At 42.0% G+C, this 26,770-nt stretch overlaps 1 protein-coding gene across 4 annotated transcripts; it reads left to right on the top strand.

Moving 5' to 3' along the window:
- Positions 1 to 780: 780 nt before the first annotated feature.
- On the top strand, positions 781 to 26,460 carry zgc:174895 (uncharacterized protein LOC100126024 homolog). Of its 4 annotated transcripts, none has more exons than XM_052035622.1 (9): positions 798 to 893; positions 3,417 to 3,566; positions 5,016 to 5,091; positions 5,593 to 5,937; positions 16,391 to 16,514; positions 17,938 to 18,031; positions 22,150 to 22,296; positions 24,300 to 24,395; positions 26,225 to 26,460. In XM_052035622.1, the coding sequence occupies exons 5-9, from the start codon at positions 16,392 to 16,394 to the stop codon at positions 26,383 to 26,385; spliced, it is 621 nt and encodes a 206-aa protein (XP_051891582.1). In that variant the 5' UTR covers positions 798 to 893; positions 3,417 to 3,566; positions 5,016 to 5,091; positions 5,593 to 5,937; position 16,391; the 3' UTR covers positions 26,386 to 26,460. The 4 variants fall into 4 exon arrangements, with proteins under 4 accessions (XP_051891581.1, XP_051891582.1, XP_051891580.1 ...); XM_052035620.1 differs by having other exon boundaries at positions 5,013 to 5,091; XM_052035621.1 differs by lacking the exon at positions 3,417 to 3,566 and having other exon boundaries at positions 781 to 893; positions 5,013 to 5,091.
- Positions 26,461 to 26,770: the final 310 nt, after the last annotated feature.

Below are 26,770 nucleotides of genomic sequence, written 5' to 3'. Positions count from 1 at the left end.
AGATGCTTCGTGTTGTGGGCAGGATGCCATTCAAGCAGGCTGCTTTGTCCTGGATAGTGTAAAGCTTCTTGTTGTTGGAACTGCACTCATCCATATTATTTCATCACACCCGTAACTCGTGCTTCAGAGATGGCAGAAAGGCTTTAGGCTACAGGGAAGTGAGTCCCTTACTGCAAAATACCCAAACTTCTGGCCTGCCCCTGCCCCCACAATATTCCCGTGGCCATTGAGTTTCTGGTCAATGATGGTCCCTAGAATGTTGATGGAGGGGGATTGGGTGATGATTTATGACAAAGTGCCCTTTACATTGGAAGTAGGACTGCTCACAGCCACCTTCCCACGGGGAGTTGTGATGGGAAACAAGTGGTGTATTACCAGCTGTACCCCAAATGCACAAAAGACGTCTGTGCAAAGCAATTCCATTGCCTGGTAAGCCTGCATTGATCCATTTCTAACTGGATTTTTAAATATCTTAGAATCATAGGGTTGTTATGGTATCGAAGAGAGCTGTTCAGGCCATCAAGGCAAAGACTGCGAAATAACCATACAAATAGCCTTATTAGGAAGTAACTTCTATTCATTAATTCAATCTTATTCATTTCAGTTCTCCCATCCAAACACATATACAAATACCCAACGCCATTGGTTTAAAAATTACAGCGAGTGCCAAACTCCTTGTGGAATGTGAAAACAAAGCTCCCTTCAGTAAAAGGCTCAGAAATGTGCTTAGCTATTCCGCTGACTTCCCCCGGTTCTCTTTGTTCAGCAGAGCAGCCTATAGGAAGGGGGTGAAAGGACCGACACAGCTGATGTCAAATCATACGAGGCAACAGGCGACGTCTACCCTCTTTCAGGGAGACGGATCGGAGGCAATGTCGACTCTTCAAGGCAGAGTGAGTCCGACCTAAATCGCGAGCAGGCTCTTAATCCTCCTGATGGAGAGTCTGCTAATCACCGATGCAGACGACGAAAAGAAATAAGTTTCAGCACACCATGCCTTTATGTTCTACTTCAACATAAAGCTAAACAATCTTTTAATAGCGTGCCAGAGAAAAAAAAATCCGGCGGTATAAACACATCCATTTCAAATTCATATACAGATGTCTCTACCTTACAAAAATATTATTCTGTGTTCAAATCTCATTGTTTTTGTAATTATCGTTAAGTACCTGTTTTCTAATTATTGTTAAGCACCTACGGGTCATAGGATGTTTTAGTGTCGAGTAGCCTTTAGTAGTTTGAAGGGTGTAGAATTCTGCTCAATGCACAGAGCAAAGTGATGTTTAATTTCATTTCGTAGTGTCACAATTGGAGTTGGAAGATTTCAGGCAAATAGTTGATTTCAGTCAATTATTAAAAAGCCTTTGTTAGTAGAATGTTTCCACATATGTTACAGTTCTTATTGTATATCACAATAAACGAGAAACGAAGGAAAATTGCAGGTTGATGGTAAAAGTTGCATAAAAGCAGGAATATCTGAAAGTTCCTCGGGGAGTTCCATTGTAAGGTTACTATCGGTCACCAAGTCCGAGACTCCATTCATTCTCCCGCACAATGGGACGAAAGTGAGGGGTTACTGTCGGTTATTCTGGGAAACATCTGGCGCGTTGTCCTGTAGAAAGACGGGGGATTTACTGCGGAGACGACTGCTGGTGAAACTCCACTTAATAAGTGGTAGTGACTGCACTGCAAGGTGTATTTATACATCAATTGGGTTGGCATACAGTGCGGAGGAACCCTCCATACCACACACGAAGAGTCTCACTTAGTACCGCACTCATGTAAGGTCAAGGCTGTGCAGTTACACCAGGGATTGGAATAAGTGGAAATTTCTCGGGAATTGCGCGGATATAATGCCAATGGCCGGATACCTGCTCTTTTTGCGGGTCGATTTATTTGACATGGAGGACTTATTGGTCCTGTGTAAAATCATGCAGTGCATGGGAATACACAAGGCAGGTTCCAAGATTGGCCAATTTGCCTCATGAGGAGAGGTTGAGTAGTCTGACACTGAATGACTCCCCAGGGTTCAAAACAATGAGAGATCTCATTCCAACACGCAACGTCAGATCGGCCAGACGCGGGGAGGTTTCCCTGGCCGAGGTCTAGGACAGGGGGCAGAGTCTGAGAATAACTGCGGTTTGTTCAGGACAGAAATGAAGAGATATTTCTTCATCCGAGGGTGGAGCCTTTGAAACTCTCTCCCCTGGAAGGCCGCGGAGGCTCAGTCCTCGTGATCATTCGATAGATTCTGGACAGTAAGGAGATCGGGGGTAATGGGGATTGTGCTGAAGAATGGTGCGGAAAATGAAGATCAGCCATGATCGTAATGAAGGGCAAAGCAGTCACGAAGTGGCCTTCTCTTACTCCCAGTTTTTATGCTCTTAAATTTGCATTGACTGAGTTGTCCGAAGATGAATTTGCACAGCCCTTCAAAACCAGGTCAAAAGACTGAGGTGATACATCATATACACCGAAGATACCAAATAGACCAGTTGAATCGATCAAACTAAAATGAAAGCATAGAAGAAATTCAACGCAAGAATGACATGCAATATCTGGCAACAGATGTCAGTGACCTAAAACAAAACAGGAGGTGCTGTAGTTACTCAACAGTCAACAACATTTGTGGAGGGAGAAATGGAGTTACTGCTTCAGGCAGAAGGGTCTTCTGCTGAGCGTGTGCAGCATTTTCTGTTTTAGCTCAGATTTCCTGCAGCTACAGTTTTTAAATTTTCATTCACTGTGTCATTCTAGCGCTGAGTGCATTCGATTTTTCATTGGAGTCTGAATAGTTGCAGCACTCACTAAGTGAGGTTCCATTAAATGAAGTTTCGCCAAACTTCGTCTCCGCAGTAAATCCTGCGCCTTCCTGAAATACAACCCGCCAGCTGTTCCCTGAAATAACCGACAGTAACCTCTTCGCTCTCGCCTCATTGTGCGAAGAATGGACGGAGCGTCGGACTCAAGTGACCGACAGTTACCCTTCGCCCTGAAACCCTTTACACAGATGCTGCCTGACTCGCCGAGGGTTGCCAGCATTTTCCGTTAGAATAGCAAGAACACATCTGCCAGGTCTAAGCAGAAGCGTTAAATCATTCGTTAAAATTCCCCAGTGAGAGAGGGAGGAGTTCTTCTTAGCCCTCACCGTTCTGAATCAAGCACACTCAATAGAAAATAGCCCCGGGCGCAGGAGGGACCAATACTTCACAGGCCATAAGCACAGGAACAGTATCAGTAATACTGGGTCCTTCAATAATTGTGACTAACACTCTAGGGTCCTTCTTATTTGCAAATGATCTGTGTCATTTCAACGCTGGGAGTGTTTAGTGTTTTCATGTTCGGTTCAATCGGTTAGACTGGCAACTTTGGTGCACAATTAGAGTGAATTCAGTCACGTTAATTGGTCTTACCAGGATCGTAAGACCACCAAAGGGTGGTGTCCAGTCGGTGGAAGGATAGTCCTGTAGCGTGAGATGTACGAACGTGGAGTCACAGAACCAGGCGGGGGATAAATGAAGGTAATGAAGATGCCCCGCCACCGGCTGAAGAGGCGGTCGTCAGCAGTGAGTGTCAGCGGGGTTGTGTCTAAATCGCAGTGCCCGTATTGTAACAGTGTGTAACGAGGCCTGGATCTAATTTGGGAACGCCTGTGGTTTTTAACATCTTTTTTAAAAACATGTCTCATTTTATTTAACAAAAGAAAGTAGAGATCCCATCAAAATGTGTACCGACCGGGATTGGTTCTCAGCTGAGTGCTTGGATTTTAAGATTCTTATCCTGGTTTCCAAATCGTTCTGCAGCTTCATCCCTCTCTGTCTCGGAATCTCCTCCAGCCCTGCACTCTTCCTGCACAGCTCCAATTCTGGACCCTTGCACATTCCTTATTATAAATGCATCAACATGGGCTCTGTGCCCTCTGCTGCCCTGAGGTCAGGCTCCAGAATTCCCTCCCGAAGTCTCCCTGTATCCTACGTCTCTTCCTCAACTAAGACGGTCTTTAAAACCACCCTGGCTGCCCAAGCTAATGTTCACCTGATCTAATATCTCCTTATGAAGACCAGTGTCAACTTCCATTTAATAATGTTTCTGTGCAGTGGTTTGAGTCATATATAGGCCAAAGCATATTCACCTCTGGCCAGGGCTTCTGCAGGGAATCACCAGTGATGTCCTCTATAAGTGTCTGTGTACTGCAGCAGGAGCTGGATATCAGAAGCCTGTGTAGCACCCCCCCCTCCCAATGTGGATGCAGCACTTTGCACCTGGCCCAATATTAGACCAACCCTGCAAGAAGCATGAAGTAAAACAGATGCAGGGAAAGGTTAAATTGCGCAAATTAGAAAAATAAGTACTCACTGCAGTAAAATCTGGCATCTGATTGTTCATAAATCCTGATGGTTTGACATCTGGTTCACTCGTAGTCCGGCGTCCAGAGTGCAAGTGGGGTGTATGATCAGAGCTGGGAGTCTGGAATGCAGCTGAGGTCAGGGTCTGGACAGTGGGCTGGGTGTGTGGCTGGAGCTGACGCTGGGGGTCAGGAACATGGGTAGGTTTGGAGCCAGAGCCGGTTCTAGACTGCTTGTATGTTTTCCCAGTCCTTTTAAACTCATTGGGTTCACTGGAAAATTTGTTACAGGCTGTCCCTGGGGAATTAATGGACTCCATTTGTACGGATGTCCTTAAGTTGATTTTGTCTGTAAGTCAGAAAAATGAACAAAAATCACCCAATATGATAACTATACCTCTACAGTGTTGTAACTAAGGATAACAAAAACACAAATGACTGATAAGAAAGTACAATTACTATAAGTGGAGAGAGACAGAAAACTAGTTTTGTCATTTATCGGAACAAACATATGTGTGTACATCAGATTTTTGAATTGAGTAATATTATGGGAGCTTGTTCTTATGTCAGGGTGTTCATACATCAGGTGTTCTTACCCCAGAGAGAGCCTGTATACCACTGTGTAACATGTAAGGATAAGTGAAATAAAAGTGTGTTTGTGTGTTAGTAGGAGTAACATCCAGTAGTGCAGAAAATCTGCTGGTCCGACTGTAACCAAGTGTGTGGATTATTGGAGTTTTACTACGGTAAGAAACTTGTATTGAAGTTTTCACTGGAATCTAGCTATTTTTTTCAAGATCTGACTACATGTGTGGGCTTTGGGTCCATTTAGGTGTACGTTCTGTTAAAGGGTTTATGTGCAGATCAGATTAAGGCTGTTTCATATCAATCTGGCTCAGTTCATGCCAGGATGATTTGCTGAGAAATCTTTCTTCTTCTTGATCAGTATTGGCTTTTCACCTCAAACAGACCAGAGGCGTGTTATACGTACACCCAGGGTCAGGTCAGATCAGGGGTGGAGAAAAATTATAAGTACTTGTGCTTGGGTTGAGTTTGGATTGGCCGTGGTCAGCTCAGGACTGGGTCAGGGTTTAGTCTTATCTCCAAGGTAAACTTTTGCTTTTGGTACTGAATTGTGCAGACATTTTGCAAACTGTAAATTTATTCTGCTGTGAAATAATTAAATGTAATTATTAAACAAATAGTTTGTTGTTCAAGGTTGTGAAACTGGACCCTTTCACTTGCAGACTCCAGTTTATGCAGCGATCCCAGAACAACCCACAGAGGAGAGAAGCAGCCCAATTACCTCCAGCGATCAACCCTTTATGATTCACAGCCGAAGGAGAAAATATACTGCAACCGTGTCAAATATTAAGCTTAGATCAATTTCTAACGGCAAATGATATATAATATTTTTTGATAATTGTCATTCCTTTAATAACTGAGCTATAGCTAGTGAGAAAACAGTTACCTAATAGTTGTCACGGACTTCCTGAGCCAAAGGGCCTGTTTCTGTGCGGTGTGATTCCACATCTGTCTAGGACTAAAACCTGGCGACTTGTGAAAAATGAACAAGTTCATAGAACACAACGGTGAGCCTCCCTGAAGTTTCTGGTATCTTGTGCAATAAAAACAGAATTTAATATTCTGCCACCTCAGTCCAGAAAACAGAAAGATACAACCGGAGGCACACTGGTGCATTCTTGGCCATTAGGTGCAGTTCGAGTATCTTTTCAATGAGTTGACCAGGTTAATACAAAGGAAAATAAAAACACTGGGATATGTTTTCAACATGCCTTCTGGCCGTGACCGAGGCAATGCAGAGAGCACCAGAGGTCAGGATCAAACCTGGGTTGCTGAAGTTAAGAGGCAGCAGCACTACCTGCTGCACTAGTGCTCCTCCTCTCAGTCATTGAGCTTTTCTGCATGGGAACAGGCCCTTCAGCCCACCATGCCCATGCCAGCCATCAGCTGCCCATCTGCACTAATCCTATGTACCAGCATTTGGTCTGTAGCTTCTCATGCCTTGCTAATTCAAGTAGGGCAGGCACGGTAGTGTAGCAGTTAGATTAACGCTTTACAGCGCCAGCGACCCGGGTTCAAATCCGGCCGCTGTCTGTAAGGAGTTTGTACGTTCTCCCCATGTCTGCATGGGTTTCCTCCGGATGTGGTTTCTTCCCACATTCCAAAGACATACTGGTTAGGAAGTTGTGGGAATGCTATGTTGGCGCCAGAAGCGTGGCAACACTTGCAGGCTGCCCCCCAGAACACTCTACGCAAAAGATGCATTTCACTGTGTATTTCGATGTACATGTGACTAATAAAGATATCTTATCTTACTTGCCTGGGTACATCTTAAATGCTGTGGGAGTCTCTGCCTCCACCACCCGATCAGTGCCTTCCATATTCCAACCACCCTCTGGGTGATGAAGTGTTCTCCTCAGATCAACTCTGAACCATTTATTCCTTACCCTAAACTGATGTCTTCTAGATTGAGGTATCTCTGCAATGGAGAAAAGTTTCTACTACCTACCCTCATAATTTTGTGTACCTCTATCAGGTCCCCCTCTGCCTCCTCTGCCCCAGGGAAAACAAACCTGACCTATCCAGTCTCTCTCATAACTGAAATGCTATGTTCCTTCAGTTCCAAACGGTGAAGCCATATGGGTCAGGGAAGTTCCAGGATCTGTGTAGATGTTGGTGATCTCAGTCAAGGCGATGAGGATTCAGTGCTGCTGCCTCCTGTACTTCACTTCTATCCGATGATGATTGCTGGACGTGTTCATGTACATGCATCAGTTGGGACAGTGTTATGCTTGATTGTGATCCCCTATCAGCGCTCACTTATGAGCGTTGCCATTTAGCCGGACTATCCAAAAGCTTATGGACTTTATCACAGGAAGAGTTTCATGTCTTCAGGCAAAATAAGTAGAAAAAATAACAACAGAAGAAGAGCTTCATTGAAAATTGATGCCGCTGCCTGTGATGATGCCTTAGAAAATATATCATCCCTCTATAGTGTTATCATTGATTCACAAGAATGCAGACAAATGAAAATTAATTAAACAACAATGAAGCATGCAGATTCTGCACATGTTCTTTTTATGAAGATTGACCTTATCTTCTTCATGGTATGTGGATGTCTCGATGCTGTATTGATTCATAGCTCATGTTGAAATCCTACAATCAGACGAGCAGAGCAATTTATTTTGGATTATATCATTGAGGAACCAAATGAAACGAGTACTCTGGAAGAGAACAGTGGGGGAGAGGCTTTGAGGGGAATGGTGTGGCCAGCTATTATAATGGCTGCAGAACTTATGAAGAGGACAGGAAGGAACGGTGTGCAAGTATCACGGTCTCAGAGGATGTCAGTTGTGACTTTGATTAGGGTCCGTCAATGCTGATGTAGGGTAGTAGACAGGCACAGGTAAAACCTGACTGATAAGTTTTGAACACTGAGTTACAGCAACAGTGGGTGCAGATTTGGAAGGCAGCGATACTGGAGGTGTTACAGAGTGAGGAAGGGAAGGTGGCTGGCAAAGCTCTGGAGTGTGTGGGAATTTGCTAATGTGGACATGGACATAGAAAGGATGTGAGGGAGAAAGGAGAGAATGAGAAAACCAGAGAAAGTTTGAGTCACAGTGTCATGCAGCACAGAAATAGGCCTTTTGGCCCAACTCATCCCTGCTAACCATCAACTCACTTGCAGGTTCAGGGATGGTAGACTTTGGGAGATGTTATGGTGGGCAGGAGCAACAAGGAAGTAGCTGTTGTAGCTGAATGGATGCTTTCAGTCTCGGTGATGTAGGTTCACACCCCCGCTATTGGAAGTGAATGGAGGAGGGAAGGGGAGATGAGATTTGGGGGATAGTTGAAAGTACAGGAAAGAAGTCAAAGGTCACAGATGTTGTCAGAGTTATTGGCAGTGGAAGGCAGGACCTGATAGAACTTGCCAGGTAGTCAAGACTGTGCTCTTTGGTTGAGCAAAAGGAGGGATGACCAGACAGCATGTGAGAAAATAAAGGTTTTCCATTGACCTGGGTCATCAAGGATGGAGGATCTTGTTACAGGAGCATTTATCCAACTGATATTTGAAAATGTAATTCTAAGTGGGTTGGGATAAAATACGCTGTGGGATTAAAAGGGCCAGAGGAACAAAGGAAGAGGAGGAAGCCATTCAATCCTTTAATGCTATTTAATAACATCATGGCTAACCTGTGGCCTAACTACACAAACCCCACCTTCCCCCATATCACTTGACATTGAGAAACAGAAGTCAATCAAGCTTAGATTCAAAGATGATCTGGCATCAGTTGCCATTAATAGATGATTCAGGAGAAGGTGCATAATAATGGAGACAAGGACACGTTTGGAGTCAGCCTTCACTGTGATTGAGATAATAGGAATAGAGGGACTGTGTAAAAGGCTGTGGAAGTGGGTAGGAGAGCTTATAAGGAATAGAAGATTCAGGGAGGACAAGGTCAAAGCACGGAGAAGAAAAGCAATTCAGCAACATTCAAGAGAATAGCAAATCTGTCATAGTCACAAAAATCTTAACGTTTATTTCTTCTCAAACGTAGGTTGTGGGAGGGCTGAGTAAACATAAGAGAAATTAAATGCGGAATGCTGACACTGCTTTGTCAGAGACAGCATCAACAGAATATATAAAATGTAAGATGTTACATACATAAAAAGGAAGCAAATTCCTGGAAATAAATGATAAAAACATGTTTATTTCTTTATGTAATTGTGAGGGGTACAATATTTCTTTGTTGATGACCAGAAAATAATTTACTTACACAGTTTGCGGATGATGCCACCGTAGTGGGCCGTATCTCAAATGATGTTGAGTGAGAGTACAGGAAGGAAACAGAGAGTTTAGTGACATGGTGTCATGACAACTACCCTTCCCTCAGTGTCAGCAAAACAAAAGAGCTGGTCATTGACTTTAGGAAAGGGGGCAGTGTACATGCACCTGTCTACATCAGTGGTGCTGAGTTTGAGAAGGTTGAGAGCTTCAAGTTCCCAGGAGTGAACATCACCAATAGCCTGTCCTGGTCCAACCACATAGACACCATGGCCAAGAAAGCTCACCAGCACCTCTACTTCCTCAGGAGACTAAAGACATTTGGCATGTCCCCTTTGACACTCACCAACTTTTATCGATGCACCATAGAAAGCATCCTATCTGGATGCATCACGGCTTGGTATGGCAACCACTCTGTCCAGGACCGCAAGAAACTACAGAGAGTTGAGGACACAGCTGAGCACATCACGGATACCAGCCTCCCCTCCATGGACTCTGTCTATACCTCTCACTGTCTTGGTGAAGCAGCCAGCATAATCAAAGACACCGCCCACCCGGGTCATTCTCTCTTCTCCCCTCTCCCATCAGGGCACATACCACAAGGCTCAAGGACAGCTTCTATTCCACGATGATAAGACTACTGAATAGTTCCCTTATACGATGAGATAGACTCTTGACCTCACAATCTACCTTGTTTGACCGTGCACATTGTCAGCCTGCAAGGCACTTCCTTGCAGCTGTGACACTTTACTCTGTATTCTGTTATTGTTTTTACCCTGTACTACCTCAATGCACTGTGTAATGAATTGATCTGTACGAATGGTATGCAAGCCAAGTTTTTCACTGTACCTCAGTACAAATGACAATAATAAACCAATACCAATATCAATACCAATGTGTATATACCTAAAAGTAGTGTATCAGCAATAGTTTCCTGCATGACATTCAGATTGCAGATTTTTTTTGTTGATATATTGGATTTGCCTCCAAGTTAAATGAGTGGGTTTAATTTCCAGTAATAATGCCACAGTGGTTTCTGGCCACTTAAACATAAGAGAGAGCAATGGTTATAGATGAGAATTTTAAACAAAGAACATTTTATTCTCTCTCCATCACAGAATATTGCTGTTTTGGTTTGGTGCCACAATTATGTACAGAACAAGTTCTGAGATTTAGTCTAATAAAAAAAATGGTTGGATTTCTAGTAGAGTCAATGCCCTATAAAATGAAATAATTGTTAAGTGATCCAACCAGCCAGTTAATTAGACAAAAACTCAAGCAATGATCCGATTTACCAAAATTCCTTTCAAGTCTTACTTTAATCACTTCTGCTTATTGGAATTTGGACATGACTATACTGCTACCAGCAGCAGTTTCATTCTCAGCTTGTACATTGCTCATGTGATTAAAAGTGAATGAAACTGATTTCAAGGCTCTCTGTAACTCCATGGTCATAGGGACACATTCCAGGAATGCAGAGAAGAGGCAGCAGGTGATGCAACAATCCGTGAGATAGGGCTTATTACCGAAGTATGTGTGTGGGGGTGGGTGGGTGGAAGAAGGCTAGGGGATGGTGTAAACAAAATATGAAATGATTTGGATGATGGCCACACTTCTAACTCACTGTTTCCCAGTCTATTCAGTTCAATTAGCCAACTATTTTATTCATTGACTGTAAAAACAGAAGAAAAATAACTGTGCAGGATAAATCAGGATAATTATCAAGAAAGTGGGATTAATGTACGTGAACTGAATGATGATGATGATCCTTAAGATATTGTACCTTAAGGAAAAGTTAACAAAATGTTAATGGAGGTGTGTTACAGCCTGAGACAGGAGAAATGATATTGGGGAATAAGGAGATGCCAGAGAAATGAAACAGCTATTTTGTGTCTGTCTTTATGAAAATAGTGAAGAACAACAGGTATAGAATGAATGAGAATGGATGAATGGCCCACCGAGTCCACACTGACCATAATGCACCCATCTTTACACTATTCTTACCTTAATCCATCTTATCCATCCCATATTCCTATCAATCCCCCCATATTCTACCACTCATCTACACACTTGAGACAATATATAGTGGCTAATTAACCTACCGACCTGCACGTTTTGGGGATGTGGGAGGAAACCGGAGCTCTTGGAGGAAACCCACATTGCCACAGGAAGAATGTGCAAACTCCACACAGACAGTGCCTGAGGTCGGGATTGAACCTGGGTCGCTGGAGCTGTGAGGCAGCAGCTCTACCAGCTGCACCACTGTACTATCCCTGTAATTATAAAGCATTAAGTTATTGGGTCAAAAAGCAAGTAAATCCCCAAGAAGTAATTACCCACATCCCAAGGCTTTGAAAGAGGTGGCTTTGGTGATTGTAGATATGCTAGTTGTTATCTTCCAGAATTTCATTGCTCCAAGAATGATTCCCACAGATTAGAAGGCAGCAAATGCAACCTCACAATTTAAGAAAGGAGGGGATGAAATGGGGAATGACAGACCAGCTGGTTTGTCAGCAGTGGTAGGGAAACTGCTGAGATGTTTTATGAAAGAAGTGATAAAACAGCACTAAGAAAATAGTAGTAGGATTTGGCAGAAAATTTTTCACTGTATCTCAATACATATGACAATACCAATTAATTACAGTTACCAACTTACTGGATGTGCTGGAAAATGTATTATACTACTGCGTAACATTTAAAACAAAATCAATTAGAAGTGTGTTGGAGTATTAATTGGAATAATATCCAATCGTCCAGAAAATCTGTTAGTCTGGCACCACAATGTCCAGAGCTTAGCAGTTTTAGTGTATTTTCAGTTATGACAGAACTTTACAGGACATCAGGAATTTTGGCTGATGATATTGTGTTTCCTTTATTTTTCAAAGCAATGTTTTTAACATGGTTTCTTGCCTTTAAATGGCTGTGGTGCTGCAGGAAATCCAAGTCCACCCATGTGACGATGTGAATAGATGATCTTAAAGCAGAATCTTCAGGGGTAAACTGAAGGAACGTTCAAACTTGCAAAAAGTTATGATTTATTAGTGTAGCTAGCAGAAAAAAAACCTGCTTGAAATGCTAATTTGTTGAAATTATCGGCACCTCTGACAGGAATCCTTACTCCGCATTCTGAGAATCAGGTTGGCTGGGAATTTTCCACAGGTACATAGTCTGCAGTTTGGTCAGCATGGTCTGAAAACTTTACAGAAAACACAGGGTTAGTTAATTTATCAGGAATTCTTTGACCTCTGTGACAGTTGCTCATAGCTTAACAATATGAAAAGGGAGGTGGACAAAGTCCAAAATTGCAGGACTGAAAAACTCTGAGAACAGAAGCTTCAAATGGGCAACAGATTGTAAATTGAACTTTCCTCGAGGGAAATATTTTTAAAATTGGAGAAATATCTTTTGGGAAATAATCAGCATTCAGGAAGGTAAATCGTTTTAGTCATTTTGTCAATTTGAGTACAGATTGTGGGAATATTTCACAAGGGAAGAGACTGACAGAAAACAGTCTGCTCTCCGACACTCTGGGCTTTGCCATAAGGGGAAAGGCTGCTTTGTTTTCCTCTGTGTTTTCAGTTACTTTGTGCTATCATCCATTACAGAGTGAAGGATTCCTTTCTATATTGTTGCTAGGAATTTCCGTGTGTTTCCTCCTCTTGGAGATTATTAGAACCCACAGAGAAATGGTGTAAATGGGTAAAATAGTCCTTCAAGACTGTTATTTCTTTTAATTTAGCACCAGCTCCGTCAGGATGTTCCACAATAAAACTCCAATGATCCAGATGTTCAAATATCCAGATGATCTTGCATCAGACTCACTGAGTGTGAGCCAGGGGTCCAGATTGCTTGTGGGGTGTGCAGCCCGAGCAAGGGGTCTGGGCTGCCTCTGCAGTCAGAGGTGGGTTTGGGGCCCGAAACACAAGGGGTCAGGAACGTGGGTAAGTTGGTGGCCAGAACTGGAGTCCAGGGTGCTTGTATATTTGCTGCTTCCTTTAAATTCATTGCATAACATGCAGAATAAATGAAATTATTGTGCTTTTGGGTATTAATAGGAGTAACATCCAATAGTCTGGAAAATCTACTTATCCAGTACTAGCAAAGTCCTGAGAGTGCCGCCGGAGTGAGGCGACTCGGTGCAAGCTGCTCTCTGCAGATCTACTCATTACTGGGCAGGCACGGTAGTGTAACGCTATTACAGCGCCAGCGACCTGGGTTCAATTCCGGCCACGTCTGTAAGGAGTGTGTACGTTCTCCTCGCGTCTGCATGGGTTTCCTCTGGGTGCTCCAGTTTCCTCCCACATTCCAAGGACATAGGGGTTAGGAAGTTATGGGCATGCTATGTTGGCGCCTCAAGCATGGCGACACTTGCAGGCTGTCCAAAACACTCTACGCAAAAGATGCATTTCACTGTGTGCTTCAATGTACATGTGACTAATAAAGATATCTTACTTCTATTAGAATTGTTCTACTCTTTTAAATGTCTGCATTCTGTTATTGTTTCCCTTGTACTACCTCAATGCACTGTTGTAATGAAATGATTTGTATGAATGGCATACAAAACAAAGCTTTTCACTGTACCTCAGTATATGTGACAATAATAAACTAACTTATTTACCAACTTATTGGAATTTTACTGTACACTGTAAGCACAGTACCACTGAGGTAAACTGAAATAATAAACCAAGGGTGTTGCTGTGGTGCTACTGGTAATGCGGCAGTATCACAGTTCCAGCGACCCAGGTTCTGCACCCTTTTCTCTCTAAACTTTCCTGCATCTTCACCACAAAATTCAGCATCAGAAGTTTGCAAAGGAACATCAAAACAAGCCTGATGCATTTTGGAAACAAGTCCTGTGGACTGATGAAGGTTAAAATAGAACTTTTTGGCTGCGATGAGCAAAGGTATGTTTGGAGAAAAAAGGGTGCAGAATTTCATGAAAAGAACACCTCTCCAACTGTTAAGCACGGGTGTGGATCGATTATGCTTTGGGCCTGTGTTGCAGCCAGTGGCACGGGGAACATTTCACTGGTAGAGGGAAGAATTAATTCAATTAAGCACCAGCAAATTCTGGAAGCAAACATCACACCGTCTGTAAAAAAGCTGAAGGTGAAAAGAGGATGGCTTCTACAACTGGATAACGATCCGAAACACACCTCAAAATCCACAATGGACTACCTCAAGAGGCACAAGCTGAAGGTTTTGCCATGGCTCTCACAGTCCGCCGACCTAAACATCATCGAAAATCTGTGGATAGACCTCAAAAGAGCAGTGCATGCAAGACGGCCGAAGAATCTCACAGAACTAGAAGCCTTTTTCAAGGAAGAATGGGTGAAAATCCCCCAAAGAAGAATTGAAAGACTCTTAGCTGGCTACAAAAAGCGTTTACAAGCTGTGATACTTGCCAAAGGGGGTGTTACTAAGTAGTGACCATGCAGGGTACCCAAAATTTGCATCGGGCCCTTTTCCTTTTTTGTTATTTTGAAACTGTAAAAGATGGAAATAAAAAAGTAATCTTGCCCAAAATATTAAAGAAATGTGTCATCTTTGCCTTTTGGAAATCAGGTCATCTTTTACTCGCTTAGTTATTCAGAGTAACAGAAATTTTGACCGGGGTGCCCAAACTTTCACATGCCACTGTAGGTTACAAGGAAAATAAGTGGAGGAATGGGATTGCTCTGAGAGTTGGCATAGACTTAATGGGCCAAATAGTCTCACTCTATGCCATAAGGAGATAGGGCCTGTGTGTCAAATCTCTGCTGCTGAGTGTAACAGCACAACATGCTGACTAATGCAAATTATTCACATTGCAATGGTATGAGTTTAGACCGCTAAAATTGATCACAAGCTGAAACTGATTGAAATATTACAAGATGTAGACTAGTTATTGAAACTTCCATTTGTGGACTCTGTTGAGCTTGATATTAAGAAGCAGGTAAGTGTATTTAAGATACTTTTACACTATTAGTTTTAATAGCCAGGACCGTCTTGGCTAACTTCAAGGTCTATTTTAGATTTCATGGGTGGAGCAAAACTATTTTTGCAGCTGACTCTATGATTACTAACAACTAGTGCAGGCATTAGATTTCTTTATCAGTCACATGTACATCGAAACACAGAGTGAAATGCATCTTTGCATGGAGTGTTCTGGGGGCAGCCCGCAAGTATTGCCACATTTCTGGTGCTAACCAAGCATGCCCACCCCAAAGCAGAGGAGTCAAATGAACTAAGTAGTAAGGTCCATTAGTTTTTTTTAACTAAATTAGAGTCAAGATTTTGCTTGCCTTCAGTTTTAGCTTTCATGTGTGATTAATGTTAAAGTTGCAGAGATGGATTTCACTGAAGGGAAACAATATTTTCCAAGAATTTGAAGGGGAATCAAGACAGAAGGTTAAAACACGAGGAGTAGCTTCCAAGGAGGAGGAGGAAGAAACGGGTATGTCTGGGACAGTTATCACATACTGCAGACAGCAAAAGCAGAAGCCCATTGACAAAGGATTGAGATTCCATGTGTTAATTGTGGGAAGACGCAAACCCAGAATAACTTCCTATTTTTTGCATTCAGTACTGCATGGTTTGTAGTTGATTTCAGATTTTACTTTGATCTACACGTGGGTAAATAATCTTGTCTGAGAAAGAAAGTGTTGTAGAATATGAGAGCACCAATCAAGAAATTCTGTTTTCTCATCATTTGCCATTTAAAGTTAGATTATTAAAATTATTTAAGGTGGAGGTAGATAACTTTTTGAAGGATCGTAGGATTGAGGGCTATGGGAACTGGTACCGAAAAGGAGTTGAGGCCACTGTAGATCAGCCATTGTCATATTAAATTTCAGGGCAGGCTTGAGGGGAAGGGTGCTCAACTCCTGCTTCTACTTTCTTGTGTTCTTGTGTTCGAAATCTGAATGGGTGCACAGACTCATTTGAGGGGCTCCTGAACCACTGTAGATTTTGCATATTGTACCTCATCTATTGCAGAAACAAGCATGGTATTTATGTGGAATTTTGAATACCAATGTTCCATTTACTTTTGGATACAGAGGCAATGGCATGTCCAAGCTTAAAAAGACACCGGGTACATAAGGGCGATAGAAATAATATGTTTACAGGAAGGGATGAAAGCAGGAGGGAGGGAGTGTTTCTGAAGCTTAAACAGCTGTGTAGATCTCTTGGATCGATTGGCCTTGTTTCTGTGATGTAATCCCTCTACAATTCTACATTGTTTCTTTCTCTAGCATGGATGTATTAACTATCCCACCGGAGCGTGCCAAAGGATGGTACCTAGCTTTCATGGCACCCAATGTTAAGGGCCCACCATATGCCTGGCTTGATCCTTCCAGACTCTATTGTAACCAACAGGTTGGTTAACTCAATAACATACCATCAATAACAGCTAAGAGCTTTGTTGATGTTGTATTTTGTGGCCGATGAACTACAGTGTAACAGTAATGATAGATCATCAGGCATTGATCCTTTCCCAGCACAGGAAGGCTTAAAGCTATTCAGATATTCAGGTAAAGTGTTCCTACTTCAATTTATGTCCTTTTTTAAAGGAGGCTATTAGTTTATTTTCAGATTTTTACTGCTGTCTATTTACAATGAAGAATGATTAGATACAGGCACAGAGAGTGAACCTGAGCTGGAACTAGTGGTCCCAAGGTGCACCAAGTTTTAACTTGTGCCTGACTGTGGAAACAGTGGATAATTCCCATCTGGGCCAAACTCATCAGGAACTGAATAGGTCCAGAAAGGCCTGACAAAGTAAATGCAACTTCTCACAATTGAGATAGTATGTTTCTTTTATTTACTTTTTTGCCAAAATGGACAATTTCACATTTTCCCATTTGCCAGATCATTTCCCACTCACTTAGCCTATCTATGTCCCTTGGTAGCCTTCTTATGTCCCATGGATCAGGAGGTACAGGTTCCAAGACCCACACATAGAAACTTAACATTACCCTTGACTGGGCTTATCCTTAACAACACTACTGAGGGCAATCCACTACACACCACCAGACAGCTCCCCGCCACCCTTCCTTACTACTTGGCTGATTGCCAGTGTCTACCCCTTTTGCATACACGCGCACACGCGCGCGCGCACACACACACACACACACACACACACACACACACACACACACACACACACACACACACACACACACCTTTTTACCATCGGTGAATTTAATTTACTCAAGTTGTGAGCATTTTCCATTTTCTGCCATGTCAATTATATTTGAGAAAATGGAGTTCATTATGGCTGAGTAACTGAAGTTCCCACCCAAGTGGAATGGAGATTAATATCCTTTTGCTTTTCTTTTGAAGAGGCATTAGAAATGTTTAAAATCAATAATTTATTATTTCTAGACAATGACAATTAGATATTTTAGGTTGCAGTGTCCAATCAACATTTGAGGGGTGTGCTTCATCTGAACTCTCCTAGTCAGTCCCTTTTACCATGATTTCAGCAGAAGAAAACCAATCTCAATGCTGTTTCTTTCTAAAGTCTATACAGTTGTGCTTCTGAAGTTAGGATGGATGAGCGAGGACACTTTATTCAAGGTGATCCATCCATATACCTTCACTGACATTCTTATTCAGCCATGATTTGATTGAATAGTGGAACTGGCTAAAAGGACAAACCAACTGACTCCTGTTCCTATCCACCTACAGTGACACTGTGATGGGAGATTGTCATCTTAGTATTTGTGTAAAAAGAACAATATTAATGTGATATTTGTTATGTGTTCTGGATGGTGATTTAAGTTTCATCATTTTTAAGGCCTTTAAGGACTGCGTTGAAGACTTGATCCACCCATTTCAAAATGACACCATAGACATCGTAGCCGGAATAGATGCCATGGGTTTTGTCCTAGGTATGTCTATAATCTGACCATTATTTTGTTATTTGGATGGAATGGTGTCTGTAAACTATAACATCTCCACATTGTTAAATTCAGCACATTGCCAACATTAAACTAGCAGCGCTGACACCAGATCAGTTGCCAAGGTAATTGATTACTTAAAGTTCTGATTCACAAGTTTCTGGAGCTTTGAAACAACAAAGAACTCTCAGGGAGTCTTTGATTGACAACAAGTTGCTCAACTGAGGCACTGTTTGCATTCAATGATAAACAGCCATACTGTTAGTTCTCCCTCACAAGGTGGAATCATTTTAGCACCCAAAATTGACATCTTGTCAGCACAAACTCACACAGTGAGAGGTAGACATAGCAAAGAGTAACAAAATATTTATGTCAGCTAGCTCTGAAACAGCTTCACTCAAGACAAAAAGACAGGAAGGTTGCATATTTCTAATTTTTCACAGAGAACATATGAAACCTGTATTCTATCAGTAGCCCTGATGGAAGGTCATTGACCTGCAATGTAAACTCTGCCACTGGTGTTGCCTGACCTGTTTGGTACCTCCAGCATTTTCTATTTATATTTTAGGTTTCCAGCATCTGTGGATTTTTTTAAACCTATATTCTGTTCATTCATAAGTGTACTGTCAACTATTTACATTCAGTCTACAGTCATACAAAGGCCAGCCTGACCAAGGAAGTTTGCAATGTCTCTTTCCTGAAAGATATTGCTGAATTAACCGATTTATACAATAATCCAGCAACTCTCTCTCTCTCTCACTCTCTCTCTCTCTCTCTCTCTCTCTCTCATTCTCTCTCTTCCCCCCACCACCACCACCACCCCACCCACTTGCTGGGAGTTTCCAACATTTATATTTTTTTATTGTTTTTAGTTCTATGGACATCATTTTCATTTTCATTCTCTTAGACACTAATCCATAAATGAGCAGATTAACTGAATTTGACACTGTAGGTTTGGAACCCAGGACCACTGAGCTCAGCTGTAACCACCAGGCTTCTAAAATCCAGTTTTTAAATAATATTGTAAGTCAACAACTTACATTTGAAATGTAATTTTAGCATAGTAAAATGTTCTAGAACTTTTTGCAGTAGAGGTACTAGATTGTAATTTACAGTGAGCAACAAAGGAGATATTGGGACAGTCAACCGAAAGCTTCATTAAGAAGGTAGATCTTAAACAGAGAGGTTTGCTAGAAAAGCTTGGATGGTTGGAGTTTGCTCTGGTCTAGTGATCCCTACAGAAAACCTTTGGTCAGGACTGCAACCTCTAGTTTCCATAGAGGTGTTCAATGTAGGTCTTAGATCTCCATGCTCAGGTATCCATAGCATGAATTATATTCTCACATTATCTACTGATAAGACTTATATCTCACTTAAGTATCTATTCATTACTGCCTGGTTAAATATTAACGAACAGTTGGGCCATCCTTTTCCTTTGGCAAAGGTAAGAATAGACTCAATAGCACTTTTGTTGCAAGTATAGGCACCATTAGTCATTGGTTCTATGATTCCATTAAACCTCCCATTCATCGATGTTATTATTATTATAAGGTTAAACTAAATGTCATAGCCTCTTGGAAAAAAAACATTTTTGGAAGGATATATCAAGCACTTGTTTAAGTAGAGTTTGTCCTTATTCCTATGGCTTAAGCCCAATTTCATTTGTCTCCTTTGAAAGAAGTTGGATTTAAGGATTTGTAATAAACTGGTATGAATAAGTTAGTATATTTGTTTTCTGGACGTATATTAAAACTTCTTGGGGATTTGGTTTCTTAGCTCAGGCTTCTTTGCTGAAAATGTTCATTTCTTCTAAATTTGTAATATGACTACTATATCTGATTTCCTAATGATGAGGTAAATTGGTATTGGTTTATTATTGTCGGTACGTGTGACAATAATAAACCAAAACCAATACCAATTTAAGAACATAAGAATATAAGAAATAGGAGCAGGAGTAGGCCATTTGGCCCATCGAGTCTGCTCCACCATTCAATAAGATCATGGCTGATCTGGTCGTGGACTCAGCTCCACCTACCTGCCTTTTCCCCATAAGCCTTCATTCCCCTACTGTGCAAAAATCTATCTAACTGTGTCTTAAATATATTTAATGAGGTAGCCTCTACTGCTTCCTTGGACAGAGAATTCCACAGATTCACTACTCTCGGGGAAAAGCAGTTTCTCCTCATCTCCATCCTAAATCTACTCCCCAGAATCTTGAGGCTATGTCCCCTAGTTCTAGTCTCACCCATCAGTGGAAACAAGTTTCCTGTCTCTATCTTATCTATCCCTTTCATAATTTTATGTTTCTATAAGATCCCCTGTCATTCTTCTGAATTCCAGCAAGTATAGTCCCAGGCGACTCAATCTCTCCTCATAGGCTAACCCCCTCATCTCTGGAATCAACCTGGTGAACCTCTTCTGCATCGCCTCCAAAGCCAGTATATCTTTTCTCAAGTATGGAGACCAGTTTACCTCATTATCAGGAAATCAGATATAGTAGTCATATTCCAAATAGATACCAAAAGTCTGCTGCCAACATATTGAAACACTATGGGTGCAATACCCAATATTGATACCATCCATTCATTCTGATGATCCATAAATTACAGGCAACAGATGTATAGAGTTTTGATCTATATACTTAACCACTATCACAGGTTCCAGAATACTGATCTTTTGTTTTTCTGTTGAATAATTTCATCAGTAATTAATTTGAAATTCTTTTCAGTCATTTATGGACAGGAGGACAATTTTATTTGAGACATGCATTCCTGAAGTGCTTTAGAGAATTTAATCTGAAGTGCAGTTAAAGGAAACTCTACCTGACCTGCAGGAAGGTATTTAGCTGTTTACATCACTGGCACTGAAAAAGATTCTACATGGGAACATGAATCTGAAATAGAGGCTTAGAACTATTGGGCTGATTTAGTGACACAATGGCCCAGTCTGGTGCAGAATTGTGTAAAATGATGCCTTCATTATCACTGACAGTGTCCTTATCCCCAGCACTGAGGCTCACTTATTCTCAGTCAGAAGCATTGGCCAGGCTACCAGGCTCCCAAAACATACATACTCTACAGAGCTCTCTTGTGGGAGGAGATTATGAGGTAGATTCAAGAATGTGTTCAAAGTTTTCTTGAAGAAGTGCAACATCCCCAACTGTACTGGTGGAACCTCTGGCCCATGACTGCTCAAAGTGGAAAAGGAGCATTTGGGATGGTGTTAAGCACTTCAAGGCAATGCATTGGGAGCACACAGAAGCCCTCTGTAGGTAGAGGAAGGAGTGTACCATCTCACAAACTACCTACTGCCTCATCAGCCACCACCTCCCTCTGCCCCGAAAAGGTGACCCTGTTTGAGGGTGAAGGGAGTTTAGCAAGTGTGACCAAAAGTGTCCTGCTCAGGGGAAGCAACTTGCCTGGCGATGCCAGTGGTCAACAGTTGTCACTGGCCTCACTGGTCACCTCCAAACCCACAGAACTGCAGTGGAAGCAAGTCATACTCGAATCCATATGAAAGTGGGGAAGCTACATGTCAATGTGTTTCTGCAGCATCTTGACCCTACATCAGGTGCCTTGGAGGAAAAGACTGAGTGTGATTGATGGTAATCTTCTTCTGATTAATCAGCAATAAATCTTAGTCATCTGGGAAAGAACCTGGATTTGTAGAAGCAATGCAAAGCAAATAAAATTCTTCTTTGAGGAAGCTAGGGAGCCACCTGGAACACAAACTGCAGTTCTAGCTGGAATACAAACTTTTTAAGCCAAGTTGTCATAATACACTTGAATGTGCCTCATTGTCAAATATTGTTTCATATTGTTCCTGTGAAATGTCTTGGGATGTTTTACCACATCAAAGGTGCTATGCAGATACAGGCTGTTGTTGTGAAGGAAGCAAAGACGGGGTATATGCCAGGAGGGAGACACTGACAGGAGGGAGACACTAATTGACGTGTTTGGTGTAACATCTCCAATCTTACATTTGGAGAACAGGCACAAAGCCAAACTGTACTTTCATTGGATTTCAAGCATTCAGCTGAGGGAAAGTAAAGGCAGAGGATGTGAATTTAGCAAATACCATGAAAACCCAGATCTGTTTTGCCATTTCAGGAGCAGCTATAGCCCACCACCTTGGAAAAGGGTTTTTAACAATCCGGAAAGAAGGTCACCTCTGTGTAGAAACCAAGAGTGCGGCCTATTCCGACTACACGGGTCGACAGAAAGTGATGGAGATGCGCAGTGACGTGGTTAGAGCAGGTCGGTAGTGCATTTAAAATATTCTTGGGATGTGGATGCCACTGACTAGTATTCAAACCCGTTCTGGGTGTCTTTAACTGAATGGCTCAAGATGGCTTATAAGTCATCTATTTTGGCATAGGATTGAGAGCAACATTTAGATCAAATGAGGTCACAACAGGTTTCCTTCACTAACTGAGATTGGTCAATCATTGGAGCTTTTGTAAGATATTGATACTTCATTCAATCCTTTTATTTCCAAGGTTTAAAAAAAATTAAACTTAAGTGGAATTCACAACCTACCATTATAGGATTTGCAGTTACATTTGGCTAGTTAGACCAGAATCAACCTCTGGATTATTGGTCCTGTGACAACTATTACATTGCTATACCCACCACTAGGGCCCAATCAGGATACAAACACAACAGAGGAGTTTGCTGCCAACTTGAACCTCTCTCAGTTTTGTTCTGCACCAATTGGAACGAAACAGAAGGGATGTCGTACAGTTCAAGTGTAATGTCTGAAAAACTGCAGATGCTAGAAATCCAAAATAAAACCAGAAAATGCTTTTTTAAATTCAGATTTCTAGCCTCTGCATTTTTTTTCTGTTTGCCAATTCCCGTTCAATTCACTGCCACCTCTCTTCCAGGAATGCCAACCTTGAAGAAGCTCTGCTCCTCTATCTGAGAGGTTTCTGCTAATCCCCTTTACTTTGTTCACTCTCAATTGTTTCAGTTTCCCTTTTTATTTTCAATAAGATGTTGACCAAAACTCACCTTCACAGTCACATCTCTTGTTGAATGTAGTCATAGAGTCATACTGCACAGAAACAGGCCACGTTAATGCCAACCATCAAGTGCTGACTCCGTCTCCACTTCCCGCTGCCTCGGGAAAGCAGCCAACATAACCAAAGACCCTTCCCACCCTGGTCATTCTCTCTTCTCCCCTTCTCCCATTGGGCAAAAGATACAAAAGCTTGAGGGCACATACCACCAGGCTCTATCCCACTATTGTCAGACTCTTGAACAGACCTCTCATACGCTAAAAGATGAACTCTTGATCGTCGAGTCTACCTTGTTGTGGCCCTTGCACTTCATTTGTCTACCTGCATTGCACTTTCTCTATAAATCAACACTATATTCTGCACCTTGGTTTTCTTTTTACTACCTTGATGCACTTATGTATGGCATAATCTGTCTGGATGGCACACATTGACAAGCTTGGCACACTGAATCTTGGTGCATGTGACAATAAGAAACCAATTTCAAGTGAAATATTGGCTGCTTACTTCTCTTCTTCAAATTATACCATTGGCATTTGAACCAGTTATGTGGTGGCTGGCACAAAGTGATATTTCAGGCAGAGGTTTATACAGTATGCAAAGGGAACCAGAAATAATCAACTTCTCCTCGAAGGAGTGGCCTGATATTGTAATTGTTGACTTTAATAGCATCGATTTTCAAGTGTCAAGGTTGTTTCAATATTTCCTTTTCTGAGCAAACAGAGCTTATTGAGCATGACAAAGCACGGAAGTACTTACCCATGAGGTAGGAGAGAAATGCCACCATTCTTTTGAGAAGGTCCTACCAACGACCACACTGTGGCACAGCTAGTAGAGCTATGGTCTACAGCTCCAGCAGCCTGGGTTCAATCCTAACCTCTAGACCTGTCAGTGTGGAGTTTGCATGTTTTCCCTGCAATCGTGTGGGTTTCCCCCCAGAGAATCCAGTTTCCTCCCACATTCCAAGGATTTAAGGGTTGATAGACTAAATTGGCCACTGTAGATTGCCCCTAGTGTGTAACAGAATCTGGGAGGAGATGATGGGAATGTAGAGAGAATAAAATGGGATTGGTGTAGGATTAGTGTAAGTGGGTCCCTAATGGTACATCAATGGGCTTGTTATGATGCTATAACTACATACAAAGTATGCTTTCAGATTGGCTACTAATCTCATTAGTACTTTATAACAAGGCAAGGAAAGAGAGACCTATCCAGAAAGTACTTTGAAAATTGTTATTTCAGGTTTGCGAATCCTGTTGGTGGACCAGTGGGTTGAGACTGGAGGAACGATGGAGACTGCAATAAACCTCATTGAACAGGAAGGTGGAACTATAGCAGGTAGAGAGAAAACAGCTGATTGATCAGCACTGGTAGCACATACCCATTGTACATCTTCTGTCATTCTGATGTTTAAATGGAATGGCAGCACTTGTGGTAAAATGATAATAAGAGCCATTAGGTGCAGCCTTAAAAGATATGCTTAAAAGAGGATGTTGATAATATTCATTCATGTAGATGTTGTATAGGTGGCCAGTTATGGCCTGACCCAGCTGGGACTATATAAGTCGTCCAACCTTTCCAGTTATTATACTCCCCCGAAAGCATCATCCGGTCTATTTTATGCACAATCTGTACTTCATTTGTCAATATATACTGAATGAACAAAATATGACTTTCAATTCCCCCATGCTGGTGCAGATTCCAGTATTTCACAGGAACACTTTTGGGAATAAAGATATGGTCAAAGAGTACCTGATATATGGGACAGTGCCCGAGGCAGAGCTAGCTCAAATCCTAAAATGAAGGTTAGTGGGCTCCTTGCAAACAGCTCCACTTTAAAGTAAAATTGGCCCTCCCATGCCAGCACAACCCCCTGTCCCTGCTCCCACCACTTTAGTATGAGAAGCTAGTGAACCATGCAAAATTTGCACTAAAATTCTTGTGAATCATGTGGCCGCTCATGGTCACTGCTTATTTTAGGGTTTGGGAGACATGGAGTGACAATAGAAAGAAGTGTAAGGGAAACAAAAACAACATTACAAGGAGAACCTGGTTTAATCTAAGTTCCTGAGTCCCATTCATACGGTTGAGTCATTAGAATCATAAAATCTCTATTAATCCAGATGAAAGGTCTCAACCCAAAACGGCAACTGTCCATTTCCCTCCACAGATGCTGCCTGACCCACTGAGTTCCTCCAGTGGATTGTTTTTTGCTCCAGACTCCAGCATCTAGTCTCTAGTGTCTCTGTAATCACAGGATCATACAGCACAGAAATAGGCCCTTTTAGCCCACTTCTTCTTTGCTGACTCTTGATGCCTAACTATGCTAATCCCATTTGCCTTTAGCAAACTTAAGAGCTGTTCCCCTAAAGTGCCCATCTGAATCTTTGATATGAATGCCGTCAAGCAGTACAGAATCAAGTTTATTATCACTGATATTTGCCGTGAAATTTGTTGTTTTGCGGCAGCAGTATGGTGCAAGACCTAAATGTAAGCAATAGGCCAAGCATGGATTGCTACATTAGCACATTAGCAACTGACCTCATGCAGACCACTGCCCAATTAATGGTATTGTTTCTTACTGTGGAAAGGGGGGAGGCAGGCTTTCTTTGGGGTCAAGATGGTTCAAAGGTTACATAAATGTTAGTGGAACTAGGACAAGCCCTAGTGGCAAATTTGGTGTTCCGAGCCCTGAGCTAAGCAGGGCACTGAGAGGGCACTGTTGATTGATGGACAAGCTAGCTTGGCTCATTAATAGGGCCTAGGTCTGATTTTTTTGTCAACTTGCGCCAAGGTGGGATAAATAGGAGTGCATCCCTTTGGAAGAAGAATGTGCATTCTACAGTGGATAAAAGAATGTGTGGGTTGCTTTTTGGAGCCACATCTGCATGGTGAAGGGCTGGACACATATCTCACCAAAATAAGCCAGGAGTAGTAATAGTGAGGATTTAGGCAAAAGAAATTGGAGTTATCTATTCAGCCAATTTAACATTCCAGCTTTGCTCAACATAAATGGAAGTTTGGATAGACAATAAAAGGAAAATCTTATAGTCTTTTCAGAATGTTGTGGAGAGGGAAGGGGCCTGCGGCTTCCTTCTACCAACAGGGGATGGTCATCTTGCGTTTCTCCTCTATCGGTTTTGAGATGTTCTTTGTTGCCTTAACAGGTATCGCTGCGATTTGCATTGAGGACACTGAGGGAGGAAGGAAAATTAAAGAAAAATACAAATGTTCATCTTGTGTCCCTGAGCTTCTGCAGCCACAATTCAACAATAAATACCTAGAGAGCTTTAAAGCCTTTGAGGCTAAATATAATAAACCTAAGTGAAGCATCACATGATTCCTGAAATCTCTCTTTTATTGATCTAGATACAAGAGATATAATGCTTTGGTAATAAATTTCTAATGCACACAGAAAATGTGTTAAATGGTCCATTCTTTCTCAGGCTGGTGCTGAGGAGCCTGAGACACTGATCTCCCTGTAGGCAGGTTCCTTTGTTAATCTTTCATCATCATTGACCTACACACCCTTTGGGCCGACTTCCTCAGTTGTTGTAATTATCTCCTTGACCATCCTCACATCTTTTTTAGCCCCATCTGACTGCCTTCCCTCCACCTCCCAATAATATCTCCAGAAGCTCCTCCCAGTTACCTCCCTAGCAGCCCCACATCCACCTGTTCATCGCTCCAAGCTACCCCAGATCTCCTGTCCC

This window comes from Pristis pectinata, chromosome 21 (genome assembly GCF_009764475.1).
Source record: "Pristis pectinata isolate sPriPec2 chromosome 21, sPriPec2.1.pri, whole genome shotgun sequence".
Lineage (NCBI taxonomy): Eukaryota > Metazoa > Chordata > Chondrichthyes > Rhinopristiformes > Pristidae > Pristis > Pristis pectinata.
Note: the sequence above shows the minus strand (reverse complement) of the source record. Positions and strands in the feature narration are given on the sequence as shown.

Coding starts and splice junctions, on each gene's coding strand:
- zgc:174895 (XM_052035621.1), top strand. CDS start 16,392: ATGGATGTATTAACTATCCCACCGGAGCGTGCCAAAGGATGGTACCTA. Junction 18,032..22,149: donor TGCCATGGGTTTTGTCCTAG/GTATGTCTATAA, acceptor TTGCCATTTCAG/GAGCAGCTATAGCCCACCAC. Junction 24,396..26,224: donor GGAAGGTGGAACTATAGCAG/GTAGAGAGAAAA, acceptor TTGCCTTAACAG/GTATCGCTGCGATTTGCATT.